Here is a 13,983-nt window from a genome sequence, read left to right as displayed (position 1 = left end):
TAACAAAAGTTTATAATCAAATTGTTGATCACTGTTATTTATATGACAATGATTTGGCAATTCCAATTTTATGAACGTGACAGCCTTAATTGTGTCTGGTGAGGTTATCTGGGGAAATGAGAAGTGTCATTTCAAAAGAAATGCAAGCATTGGATTTGAAGTCATTTAACCGCATTTTTTCATTTGTTGATAAAAAAAAGTATGGTCATTTCCAGGATATTCCAGTGTACTAAAAAACAGGAATTAATGGATTACTATAGACACAACTGTAGGACTTTAATACTTCTCACAATGAAATGCCCCGCCTCCTCTCTCCTGATCTTTAGGTTTTGGCAACCACCGCAGACCCGGAACACAGCTTCATGATCCAGTCGTGCTTTGTCTCGTCCAACTCCAACCCCAACGCCCCGTCCGACTACAGCCTGATCCGGAACGTGTGCCCCGAGGATGACTCTGTCAAGTTCTACCCTCCCACGGACATCCCCCGTGGCCAGACGGACAGGAAGAGGTTCAGTTTCACCTTCAACTCCAAGTTCAACATGTCGCTGCTTTTCCTGCACTGTGAGATGTCCCTGTGCTCCAAGAGGCTCCATAACCTCCAGAGGCTGCCGCTGGTACGTAGTACATTCCTATATCAGCATACATCCAGTATATTCGTCCCAAAGTCACCACAGACGCCTTTTTCTTTTCTTTACAGCTGGGGTTCTCAGCTCTGTTTTCAGGTCCCAAAATTCTAGCATCAACAGCAGGTAGAGAGGGCAGTGCAGTGCAGATATTACACATTGCATCTAAAGTTTCTGTCAATTTCACTATCACATAGTCTCCTTTTATTACATCATTATGCATAGATGGAGCTCCAAATGGATTATTATTATTGATAGAAATTATGGTATATTTCAATCCTATTTAAGTAATGTATGCATTAAAATTCTATCAATCAAATATCAATCTATCAGGCTTGTAAATGTCCTGTGACCCCGTGTGCATATAAAATGACCCCTCGTGGGGTCGCGACCCCAGGGTTGAAAACCTCTGCTTTAACAGGATTTGTTCCTCGCTAATTTACCATTTGTTGAAATTCTAATTCACCTCAAAGGCATCGTTTTCCCTTTCGCTGCCAAAACAAAGCACTTTCACGTCCTCCTACAAGCTCTTTTCTTTCTTTTCGGTACCTGGGGGTATTGCAAAGAAAATAATTATCTTGTCGAAGGCGTTATAAGAGCCCGAGGCCGACCCGTGCCAGTGTTTACATTCTGATTGGGATCAGGGTATAGGCCGAGGTCAGGAGTTTAGTGTATGACGTCATCGCCCTTCAATCTGTTGTTCGAGGTGAGAGTAGAGAAATGTGAGATGCTTGTTGGAAATTACTTTAAAATTGATGGAAAGCAGATCAGAAAAATCTTTATGAAATGATCTTCCATGATGTGAAAAATATGATATCCTGTGATAATTTTAAATAAAATACATTTTTGCGCAAGTACTTGATTTCATCAATTGGGTGTTATGAGTTGTCTGTCGTCTCCAATTCTTGAGTGAGTGATTCTTGAGTTTCTTAATCCCCTTGTTGATTAACGTTGGCTTCCTTTGTTCTTGCAGTGCATCCAGCCTAACAAGGGGTGCGACTCCATCAACTTTGACACCATCATGGCGATGATGATGAACACCAAGACATCGACCAAACCACTTGTCGTGGTGCTGGATGGGGACGAAACTAGGATTTTACCAGGTTAGCATGTTGAAAATAAGACAAATAATAATAATAACAGCAAAATTAAATAATAATGATAAAACTACTACTACTACTACTACTACTACTACTACTACTACTACTATTACTACTACTACTAATAATAATAGTAATTATAATAATAATAATAATTCTTATTATAAATATAGCTGCAGGCAGCAATAAACAGGGTCCAGTATCAACACCAATTACAAATTGTTTAGTTCCCATGGAATGTAGCATCAGTTTGTGCTGTCACTTGTCAATACATCAGCATTACTACTAAAACATGTTACAATTTTCCGGGTTTCCATTGAACGCACTATCAGCTGACGTAATGACGCAGTGACGCAAGTTTTCTGAGTCCTGGTGACAAGCAGAATTACTACTACAAGACTACGCACTTGTTGCGTGTTATTGCTTTATTCAAATAATTTGAAGGTGGCTGTCCGCAGAGTACTGCCTCACGGCGTCTCTGTGGAAGGAAATCACCGCGCGTGGAAGTTCCCAACGACAAGGTTCCATTCTAACGGATATATTACGTGCATGTCCTCAGAGGCATTTCATCAACTTTTTAAACTTTTGGGACTAAAATAAAACAGACATGATTCCAAATCTACACTACACAGCTCGCATGATACGAATGGACGTTCAGAGCCCCAACCTGCACATACTGTATATAACAAATTGGATGATGATGTCACAAAGCGTCCTGCTCAGCGAACTCATCCCTCCAGCACCCCACAGGAGGTTGTAGAACCTTGGTGTATCGGCGATGCACGTACACTCGGCTACTTCCGAGTGAACACGGTTTACGTCTTGTTTAAACCGTCATGTCACAAACAAAAGTTTCATCCAAATCGATCCACGTACGGAGCATAAATTAGTGAAAAACCGCCCAAATTTGACTGATACCACAGTTCAATGCATTTATCGGCAAAATATGTCCAACCCTGGCCAAAAGTTACATAAAAAAAAGTAATCCACAAAAACTCAAGACCACGTTGAGTCGAATCCACTCGAATGTATGACTGAGTGATGCGTTCAAGATCCAGCCAGGTGTCGGAAAAATGGAAGCTGTGATATGGTAAATACTCACAGAAATACCTCAACGTTTTTCTAATTAATGGAAACCTATCTTAATAAAAATATTATCCAAGGAAAAAAGTCACCACTAAAATAACATCAGTTTGATTACCTTCGTAAACCTTTGTAAATACGTCACTTCAGACATCTGACATGAACAGCCAATCGTACAGAGCAGAGAAACAACCATGTGCTTCCTCCGCTCGGCAGCACGCAGCGAGGATGAGGCCCCCCAGAGCTGACACGGTGGTTCTTCCAAAAATGCCAATTTGAAGTTGAACTCCTCCCAACAGCGTAAGCGTGACATGGTCCCCATCCCCACAAAAGAAGAGCAATTAGAGAAAGAGTACGTCCCTGCATTTAATCACAGAGCGCAGATTCGGGAACTTCAGACACTCGGAAACCTGCAATACGTACCTAACATGACTAAACTGGACCCTGTGTATTTCTGCCTGCAGCTATATTTATTATTATTATTATTATTATTATTATTATTATTATTATTATTGAAGAAGAAAAAATACGGCAACGATTTTTAACTGTCTGAAAAAGAGCATCTCAGAATCTCCTCCGCAATCCTCCTCACCTTCATCCATCTTTTGTCTCATGCCTGCGTATCTTTAAGCCATGATATTGTTGAGTACATGAAGGGTGCGTGGAGAGTGATGGATGAACTGGCCAATCACACTCATACAATCAGAGGAGAAAAAAACAGGGAAATCTCAATCCAACACACTGAGATTAAAACCAAACCGTTCCAGCCGCAAATCATTGCACATCACATCTCCACATCTGGTGCTCATTACCCCCACTTAGTGGCTTTTTTGTTTGTGTGTGTGTGTGTGTGTGTATGTGTGTGTGTGTGTGTGTGTGTGCGTGTGCGTGTGTGTGTGAGATGTGCATGCTCGTGTGTGTGTTGAGTGGAGTGGGAGAGGTGGAGAGCGAAGGCCCAGTTCTCCCGCGACACTGGCCCAGTCTGTGCTGAGCGAGAGCTGGAAAAAGAGGAGTCATGCAGCAGTTGTTTTTACTTAGAAACTCGTTGGGGCCTCCCCCTCTCCCACCAGAGAGAAGGTGGACGGCTGCGTGTGTGTGTGTGTGTGTGTGTGTGTGTGTGTGTGTGTGTGTGTGTGTGTGTGTGTGTGTGTGTGTGTGTGTGTGTGTGTGTGTGTGTGTGTGTGTGTGTGTGTGTGTGTGTGTGTGTGTGTGTGTGTGTGTGTGGGGGTGTGGGAGGAGCCGAATATTTGGGAGCGCGGCCATAGCCCGGAGGACCCTCGTCGCGAGATTAGTCACTCACTCATTCACTCACTCTATCACCCGGCCTCAGAGGGTCCGAGGGCAGGGCGCAGCGTGTGTGCGTGTGCGTGTGTGAGCATCATTGCACTTTACTGATTCATGAGCTAAACTCGGATGGGGTGATATGACTCGATCACACCAGCAAGAGAGCTGTGGTCATTTTGAGTGAGTTTCATCGACTCCGGTTCAGTATTGATCACAGGTTTTTAAACCATTGCAGGACATTGTTTTGTAATTTGAGGATTTTAGAGGAAAGGAAGGAAAGCACGCAGTACAATGTGGTGTAGACCTAGGTCAAGGACCATACTGGTGTCACGTTTTGGAAAACGTGAATGATATGGTGTGAAACCCACCTTAAAATGATCCCCTGATCCCCCTGTCAATGGTATTTTTTCTGTATTTTGTATTTGTTAAAGTAAAGTTTTTACAAATGGAATGAACAAATACAAAATGAAGAACCTTTGACAAAAATTCATGTTACTGTAATTGTCCACGGGGCCAGGAGGTCATTTTGAGGTGGATTTCTCATCATTATGGTATGGTATGGTCCTGTAAGAAGCATAGATCCTGCCAATAAGTGCATTGAAATAAAGAAAATAACCAGCCGCACCCCATAGCGGCGTAGCGCGGAGGATTTTTGCAAAATGTTGTATTTGTTTAGTGTGTGTGTCATAACCAAGGGAGTGGGTTTATTGCATTTCGGTTTGGCGGTCTGAAGCATGGTTTTGGGTTTCCACCCTGGGAAAAAGTTTTTCTAAACGAAGACTCAGACAACAACCTATACACTCCGTCTCAGTGTATGTATTGGAAAAGTTGTGAGTCTTTGAAAGCAGCCGGCTGAGCCTGGCAGCGGCCACTGCTGGGAGCTGCCCACCTCCGTGTGCCAGTGCACTGGGTTTACTTCCCAATTTAAGTAAACACAGATATGCCATAAACTCAATCAAAGAGTGCACTTTCAAAGGCCGTGTTTTCCAAACACAAAGGCATCTCTTATGCTGTGATGGCAATGAAAACAAGCCGCCTTTCAAGGCCCATGGCTCTGCGCTGGACAGCGTCCCGACGACTTCAGCTTGATCTGAAAATCAAAAGAAGGCCACTTGTGGCCAAGTCGCTGCGTGGAAAAAAAACATAACAACCACAAAGCCGTCAAAGAGAGATTAAGCGCCAATACTAATGCATTTACCTCTTTTAATTGCAGATTTGGTCACTTTCAAGGGTAGAATTGAAGTGATCGGAGCGGACAATCTCGTCAATCAAGCAGCTTTGTTTCGGTTTACTTCAAAGTATCACCCGAGTTAAAGCAGAATTTTCTCGGTGAAATACCTCTGAAAATAGCTCTGAATTTGCTTCAGAAATGCTGTTTATGACAGAAAAATTGAATGGACAGGGTGAAGAACCAAACATGCTTTTTGAATGCCACTTTAATTGCTTCTGCCAACGAATTTCAAATGATAGCAGTCGTGCATCAGCTTACAAACTGGGAGCTTGTTTTGTTACAAAACACCTTCAGTGGCACGCTATGTTCAAAACTTATCTAAGGACAGTCCTTAGTTATAGTCAATATCACCAGAACATATGAAACAGCATTTTTTTTAGAGGGAAAGTGGAGGTGGTAGCCTGCAGCAAGCCACTCTCCAACATTTAATCACAGTTGCAATTCACGACTGTCCAACTCTTCAACTGGTTCATCCAAGTGGAGTCTGAGGGGAAGGTTTTTGTGGTGTTTAGAACTGTATGCGACCATGCACCACTGCGGTATCTGATCGGCCGTCTCACGAAAATGCAACTGCGTTTATTTTGTCCAATGGAATGGGGCTGTTTACAGTTAAAAAACACTTTGAACTGTCGAAATTGAAACAGCCGCAGCATAATTTCTGAGCACAGCCGGAAGAGGAGGCTCCATAGGCTTACTCAGTGTTTTTTGGACCAAGGAGGCAGAAAGGTCATGGTCCAACAGCAACTAGGTTTTGCAAAGAATTTTTCGGTTAGCCTGCCAACTCTGATAAAACATACATAGACTAGAAGAGAATAACTTTATTTTTCTACTGGTAACTTCCGGTGTAGTAGCCCTGTTCTTTTTCATTTGTCATTTTTGAGCCTCACACATGTCAACACAGAACTGCTAGGGGACGTCTTCGTTTGAAAGATTAAAGAACTCAACCTCTCAAATTTGCTCCAACTCTTCCAGGACCATTAAATGGCTGGAGATTTCACTCCAGTGGCATTATTTGACTTACTATAGGCAAAAAGTTCTGTTACTTGAGGTTCTACATTTTTTTGATTTGTGTAATTGTAAATAAATACATAAATCACAATACTTAAATGAGATAAATGAATGAATATATCTTTCACAAAACTGGGAGTGAGAAATATGCAGGTTTCCAAATGTACCGTAAGTCTTGAATAGTTTCCTGAGCAACATTTGTTAGTTCTCACTTCCAGTGTCCAAAGGAATCCTGACATTTCTCACAGTGACTGCTTTCTGTCCGCCCTGTTGTAGCGTGCAGCTCCTCTGCTTCCTTTGCAGAGACGTGAACTTGGGGCTGAAAGTATTTATGGCAAGCCTTTGCATTCTTTACATAACCATCCAGCAGGGACAGATAACACTTGGGGGGGCTGGAGGTACAGGCTCCTGTGTTTTCAGCCTCAGCCTCTCCTGAAATCAAACTCTGCTCTGATGACCTGTCATCGTTGGTTATGCGGAATGAGAATCTGAAGGTGTTCCTTCTGAGAATAGCAGCCATTGTGCGGGTGGGATCTTGGACCCGGACCAGTCCCGCTCTTGAGTTCACCCCAACACAAGCGCCTTTGTATTGTTTGTGAAGACATAATTAAAGCTAATTTCACTTTTGAAAGCCATCCAGAAATACATGGGCAAGCCAGGGTTTGAGTCAATAGATTCATGCTGTGGTTCAGGACGCTGCCAGAGAGGATGTCCTTCAGCCTTTTTTTTTTTCTGAATTCAGTTTTATGCAACCTACAAAGTATTGCATTTCAACACAATGCGTTACATCACCAGTTGGCTTTGACAGGCATAAATCACTCAAATGTTGAATCTTGCTCTATAATTAACATCGGTATTGTTTATTTTTCAGGTGCACCAGCGCGCACAACACCAAAAAGTCCACATAATCTCCCAAGTGAAGGTGAGTTCATTTGAAGAAGTTCGTTTTTGCTGCATTGCCAATTGAGTGCTTGTATTTAATGGGTTTGTTCGGCTTTCAAGATTGAATTGTTTTGCATTCTTCTCTTGCAGCCATTCTGTACGTCCTGGACACTCCGACGGTGGTGGGCATCGCCTTCGCGGCATTTGTCATCGGGGCCCTGCTGACTGGAGCGCTGTGGTTCATCTACTCCCACACAGGTAGGTGGTTCATCTCATCCACCCCCCCCATCCCCCCGCACTCTTGTCTTTACCCCACCGCTCCTGTGACTCCACATTACTGAAAAAGATAAGACATGAAGGAATGTCCGAGTCTCCTGGTGCCAGAAATCTGCCGCTGCACTGCCAAACATCCCGCTGTTGACTGAGGCCAGTTAACAATAACATATTGACTCCTCCACTGTAAATATATCCTGTTGGTCAGCAACGGCAACTCGTCTTTTTCCTGCCTTTGAATCATTTTGGGGTGGGGGGTTGCTCAGCACAATAGCTGGGAGACGTGTTGGAATTCCCCCAGTCAAAGTTTAGCGGGGCACTCGCAGGAAAAGGCAAGTAATCCATGTCGAGAAGATGCCAAGACCCCCGCCTCCCCCCGTCTCTCCCAGTCTTCTCACCCCAATTGACCCCCGGAAGGAAGTGGGCTTTTGAGCTGCCCCGTCATCTGCCAGGCGGCTTGATCTACGGCCGCGTGGCCATTGCCAGTGTTTTTTTCCAGGGATGTTCTCTTATAAACAAGGATCGGTTAGGGACAGTGACATTTCAACAATAACGTGGATAAGTGTGGCGTTTACACTTGCAGTTTGAAACAAGCTCATAGAGGCTGATGGATGGCGTTCTGAATGGGAAAGTGTGGGTGAATGGATTTCAGATCCCGAAATGCTGAAGTCTTAATTACATCAGTTACGTTCATCATCGAGCTGTCCCGGCTCCTGAATGAGTTGACGGTGAGCAAACAAGAAAGATTGGTTGGGAAATGCAAGTTTCCTTATCTTTAACACAATATTTGTATTGGCGTCTCTTGAAAAAGCCACTTTATTCGAGTTTTAGCGGTTTTGCTAGCGAGAAACCAACAAAGAAACACACACCTTTTTGAGATTTCGGCTGATTTCGCAAAATTTCAGAGGTCAAAAGTTGAGCATTCGAGCAGTAGCTGGTGCAGGGCTTATTTGGAGAGACTGTGAGTGGCTCAGCGCTCCTAAAATCTGTGACAAAAGAGCTCCAGGCACATACTGTATTCCTGACGGCATCTCTGAAAGCTCTCTGAAACATGACAATATTGCCGTCTTCATGTCCACATCAACATCACTGTAGATTCCCTAAAATATCAGCTTCCATGATGTTTAAAATATTTGCACTGTTATAAAACATGACAGTATTTTGCCTCATCCTCATTCATCCCTGCCGACCTTCTGGAACTGTCTTTAGAGTCTTTATATTCTAGTCTAGATTAACTGGCTAGACTCAGCGGCCTTTCTCTTCCTTATGTAAAATATGATGTAATATGTTATACTGTGTATTAGGTCAGGCACGGTGGATTTGAGGAAGTAGGTTTTACCATAAAACCAATAGACAGCAGAGGTGAATCCCAGTCCCTTTGTTTAGAAAGTCTAGGATTCTGCGAGGGAAGGAACTGTGTTTTTTTTTTTTTTTTTTTTGTTGTTGCTGTTTTGAGCTGTAACTCTTGGCAGGCCTTCTCTAGTAAACACAAACAGGGCCAAGGGGCCGGCAGCAGGGGCCCTGATAAACCGCGGCCTGTGGAGGCATGCAAATGCCTCCTAAAATGCACAAACAAACGAGGTCAAAACACGCATCGCAAAGCACAAAATGAGTATAGGAAACTCGTTGTGCTCTTCCTCCGGTATCTCTGGCACTCTCTTTATTTGTTGGAAGAAAGAAACACAACCAAACAGCTCATGGATTAGCCTAACAATTATTATTGTTTTTCTATAGTGTTTTAATTTACCCCGTAGCATTGCATCCTGGGAGTCTACACACTCACTGGAATACATATCAAAACATTCTGTAAAACAATAAACACCCCAGTGGTTCCAATCAGAATGCAATCTCTTATTTATCTTCTTATTTACTCCTCTTTTTGTGCTCCAGCTAGACTAAAAACCACCAGAAGAAAGATGTCAACTGGGTGACTAGGTGGCCTTTACAAACAATATTCACATCAAATATGTGTGTATGAGATGCGTCTGAGCTTCCAAGCATGAATAAGCAAACTAGTGAAGGGACCGATGTGTGCAAGCCTGTTTCCTCTACTCCATCTGCAGGAATACAGGAGGCTTGAAAAATGAGAAAATACAGTATTAGTACAGGATTAGTTCAATAGATAGATAAATTGTTGTTCAGTTCTGTGGAAATTTGCCTCTGGCTTCAGTATGGTTGTAAAATATAAACATTCTTAACATGTTTAAGGTGTATTTGGGCAAGTTATTGTCATTCCAAGCTACGCTTACATTTTAGAATAAATAGAATAAATATGGCCTGTACTTCCCTCTCAGTAAGCCAAAGATCAAAGCCAGTTCCAGTGACTCAAACACGATTTGTTGCCATAACTTCATATCTCCACCGTGCATGTCCCTGTCCTGCTCAGATATGAATGATGGTTCTGTAACGCGCCTCTTCCCGCCTCCGCTGTGTGTCCAGGTGAGCCAGCTGCGGCCCAGCAGGCCCCGAAGTCGCAGGCGGCATCGGAGAACAGCAGCGCGGCGCACAGCGTGGGCAGCACGCAGAGCACGCCCTGCTCCAGCAGCAGCACCGCGTAGCCCCCGCACGCTTTCCAGGCACAGGAAGAGCAGGAAAGCCCGGTGCCGGGGTCCGTTCAGTCGCTCATTTCCTTCGAAGAAATGAAAATATGAATTATTCTGGGGGCCCCCTCTTCCTCGAGATAGTAAGGAAAAAGGGTAGGGTTTGGAAGACGAAAAGAAACTGTAGATGCACACACAAACAAAACAACACAACAACAAAACAACAATGTATGTACATCTTAAAGTGCCTGGATGAGGTCCTACTTTCTAGGGTCAGTGCCTGAGGGTGGAGCGTTGACATAAGCAGTGGTGGTGTATAATACTGTGCCAGGCATTTATTTCATTTTCTAACCCAAAGCTGCTTTTTCCTTTAATTAAAAAAATATATATTAAATGGTTTTGTTTTGGCTGGCAGAAAAACCCAGTATTGCAGGATAGTAAAAAGGTGTGTTTACCGCCATAATGTCTATTATTAGAATAGAGATGGCATAGCCTTTGGATTCAAACATGTTGCGTGGGACATTTTTATTAATAGCAACCACTATTAGCGCTAAGAGAATAGAGCTGTAATTTCTCGGTGCGACTATTCTGTACAGCGTGTCGTGGAAAACTTTGAAAGGACGAGTGGAATTCCGAATGTATACAGAAGATACAGCAAATGACAAAAAATGTGAAAGAAAAATGTGAAAAAAACACAATATTTTTTAATATACACAACTCAGTAATGGATGTAGATTAACACTAGCTTGGTTAAAAAAAAAATGTTTTTTTGTTTTTTTTCAGTTGTCTGTGTCAAACCAACCAAAAGGGGCTTTGTAGCTTCCCCATTCCAAGTTGGAAAAGCATTGTAAAGATATGTGCATTCTTGTGAATATTGTAAATAATACGAAACAGATTGCTCCTTTTTTTTAAGCTTTTTATGTTCACTGTGAGGCCCAAGACGTTGCTGGTCGTAAGCCACAACTTTTACTATAATAAGAGTGTAAAAGGTATAAACCACAGTGCTGAATGACAATAACACACAACACGTGTCCAGCTTAGTTATTTTCTTGGATTAGTCGATGAAAAATGGGAAAGAGTAATGTAAAAATAAAATGTAATGTCATGTAAAAATAATTTATCTGGACACGTATTGGTGTGTTTTATAGCTATTATTTTTGGATAAGCTGCAGACAGATCATTTGAATAGATATTTATCGTAATTTGTCATGAATGCATTTCTCCTTTATTGACAGCAAAAATGACCCCTTAGCCATACAATAATGAATATGTAATATAATAATGAATGTGTCTATGTTGTTATTTTCTCCATCTTTGACAGAACGATAGAATAAAGGGGTTTTTGGGAGATTTTGTAAACAATAGAAAGAGAGGGAACCTCCCCTCTACCAAGGAGAGACACAGAAAAACAGAATGTATTTTACCTCAATATGTTGAGGTTTTTATTTTTATGTAAACATGTATAGAGCTTTCTACGGAGGGATATAATAGATATATAGATATATTTGTGTATAAAGTTATATTTTGAAATATATTTACCCAGAGAACGTTATTGTTTTATATTTGTGTAATACTGTGAATTTTGGATGTGTTTAATCCTATATATTTTTTTTGTTTGTTTTGTTGTGGCTTTATTCGTCATTTTCATCATACAATGAGCAATGACACATGAAGAGTAGCATTTCAGATTCTTCTTATCATACTTCATGAAGCGTACATGTTCATCTGCTATCACATTGAGGAAATGTGGAAAAAATATGACAAAAGAATAGTCTTCAGTGAATTGGCCTACTGTTTTTCTGTATACAGTATATCAACATTATTTTACTCTAATTAGAGAGGCATTTCCAACCATGTTTCTCTCATGTGTTCTGCAGTTTGTTTTGAAAATGACGTGTGAAGAAAGCATCATCTAATGGCATTTCCTTTCTAAATGTGCATGGGATATTTTTTTTCTATAATTTTGAAAAAATATTATTTAAAAAAATATTGTATGTTGTCATTCATAGATTTATCATTTCCCAACTTGGCAATCTCCCATTGACGCTGTTGCAGGTTATTTACCACCTTCTACAAGCGGTTTGGTCAAATAATATTGTATGAAGTCACATATACACGATTTGTTTGTTGATTTGGTTTTTTTTGTTTTTGTTTGTTTTTTATAATTAAAATAAATAAATAAATATATATATAATATATTTTTTGATCCATACCTAAAGTACAATCTTCATATTATGATATGGTAAGAACATGTAGCAATGTATATTTTCAACTGTAATATATCATGTTATGAGCCCCAAACTAATGCTAGCGCTCCTCAAAAGGGAAAGATTAAACAATGCATTGGCACTGAGCATTAAAACCATTTTTCTATATATATGGTATACAGTCACAATTGAGAACAAAAGCATCCCTTTTACAATAAATAATAGTGAAGCTAATTCATAGGCTGTATAAGAAGTCCCGAAATTCTGAATAATATCTAGGAAAAGAATGCAGCATTGGGTTAAAGTTTTAAAAAAGTTAATACAATGACTGTTTTCTTCCAGCAATGGAAGTGGCTTTAATCAATAGTTATCAATCATTAATCCCATTGTTTAAAGAGCAGCCCATAGTTACATAGTAGAGTATACAGTATATAGAATATTTTGAATTTTAGATTCAAGGATATAATAGGATATATTCCTTTCTTTAAACTACCCATATATTTCATGACCTTAAATGGTGGAAATATAAAGTTGGAATAAAAGGGAGAGGTTTCTTTTCATTTATTCCATCAGTTTGACTCCCGCTCTTGGTAAACGACCGCGTTCTGTGAAAAGTGAGAGCAGCATTGTTACAGAACTCTATGTACTGAACTCAGCGCTCTACCCTTTTTGGGGCCCCGCTCCTTATAGTCCACACAGTGAAGCCTGAACTGAAAACAGCTGTTTGCAGATCACATCTATGTTCCCATTATGGGAACCCCCCCAGAAATGTTGATTGTATTCCTTTTATTTGTTCGTTACCATGTGACTACCTCATTTCTTTATGTGAATGTGTAAATTGTTTGCGCGTGTGTGTGTGTGTGTGTGTGTGTGTGTGTGTGTGTGTGTGTGTGTGTGTGTGTGTGTGTGTGTGTGTGTGTGTGTGTGTGTGTGTGTGTGTGTGGGTGGGTGGGTGGGTGGGTGGGTGGGTGGGTGGGTGGGTGGGCGTGTGTGTGTGTGTTGTCAAGAGCTTATAGATATTTATGTCTGCTTTGTATGTTAGAAATACAGTAAAGCAGGCCTATTTTTTTTTTTCTTTAAATCAGGTTTGGATTATTACGAATCATAACGCTATGTTGAGATGAGCCCCCACAACATGTTTCCAAAATGTCTGTGCAGTTCATTTTTATAATAATGAAGAATTTGACTTTCTCCGTGTCTTTGTAAATTTGTATACTTGGCCCTGAATGATTTCTTAAGTGTTTTATAAGCTGTAAATATGCATGATATTTGTATCCTTTTAATGCCCAATAAATGTTCTTAATTATACACATTATTTACAGTCCTGATTCCTTTTTTTTGCAGTGGTGGAAGAATTACTCAGAGCTATTACTGAAGTTAAAGTACAAATATGCACGCACACAAAATGACTCCAGTAAAAGGGAAAGTACGAGTAATAGTAGACAAATACTAGCTCTTAAATGTACTGTATTGTATTCATGTAATGCAATGTATTAATACTTAAAGTATAATAGTACTTTACTAAAGTACTATATAATATGACAAAGTACTACTGTAGAGATGAGTGTTCAGCATATCCTGATTTGTCTTGCTTTTAATAGGTATAGATATAAATCATGATTTAAAGACAGATCCATATTTACAAAACAAAATGTATTCTATCTATAATTGTCGGAATCTCTGTGTGTATGTCCTTTGATTATCTCAACAACCGCTCATGCGCATACTTCACACTTGGCGGGTATATTGCTG

General features: G+C 40.8%; 1 protein-coding gene across 2 annotated transcripts in view; it reads left to right on the top strand.

Moving 5' to 3' along the window:
- tgfbr3 (transforming growth factor, beta receptor III) overlaps positions 1 to 13,133 on the top strand; it is a 66,822-nt gene extending 53,689 nt beyond the window's left edge. For both annotated transcript variants that reach the window (XM_080005070.1, XM_080005071.1), the window contains exons 13-17: positions 327 to 614; positions 1,597 to 1,726; positions 7,201 to 7,251; positions 7,362 to 7,469; positions 9,924 to 13,133. In XM_080005070.1, coding sequence (XP_079861196.1) covers positions 327 to 614; positions 1,597 to 1,726; positions 7,201 to 7,251; positions 7,362 to 7,469; positions 9,924 to 10,042 — 696 coding nt within the window. In that variant the 3' untranslated portion in view covers positions 10,043 to 13,133. The remainder of the gene's footprint in view (positions 1 to 326; positions 615 to 1,596; positions 1,727 to 7,200; positions 7,252 to 7,361; positions 7,470 to 9,923) is intronic.
- Positions 13,134 to 13,983: the final 850 nt, after the last annotated feature.

Source organism: Zeus faber (assembly GCF_960531495.2).
Source record: "Zeus faber genome assembly, chromosome: 1".
NCBI lineage: Eukaryota > Metazoa > Chordata > Actinopteri > Zeiformes > Zeidae > Zeus > Zeus faber.
The sequence above is the reverse complement of the archived record's forward strand: the minus strand, read 5'-3'. Positions and strand labels throughout refer to the sequence as shown.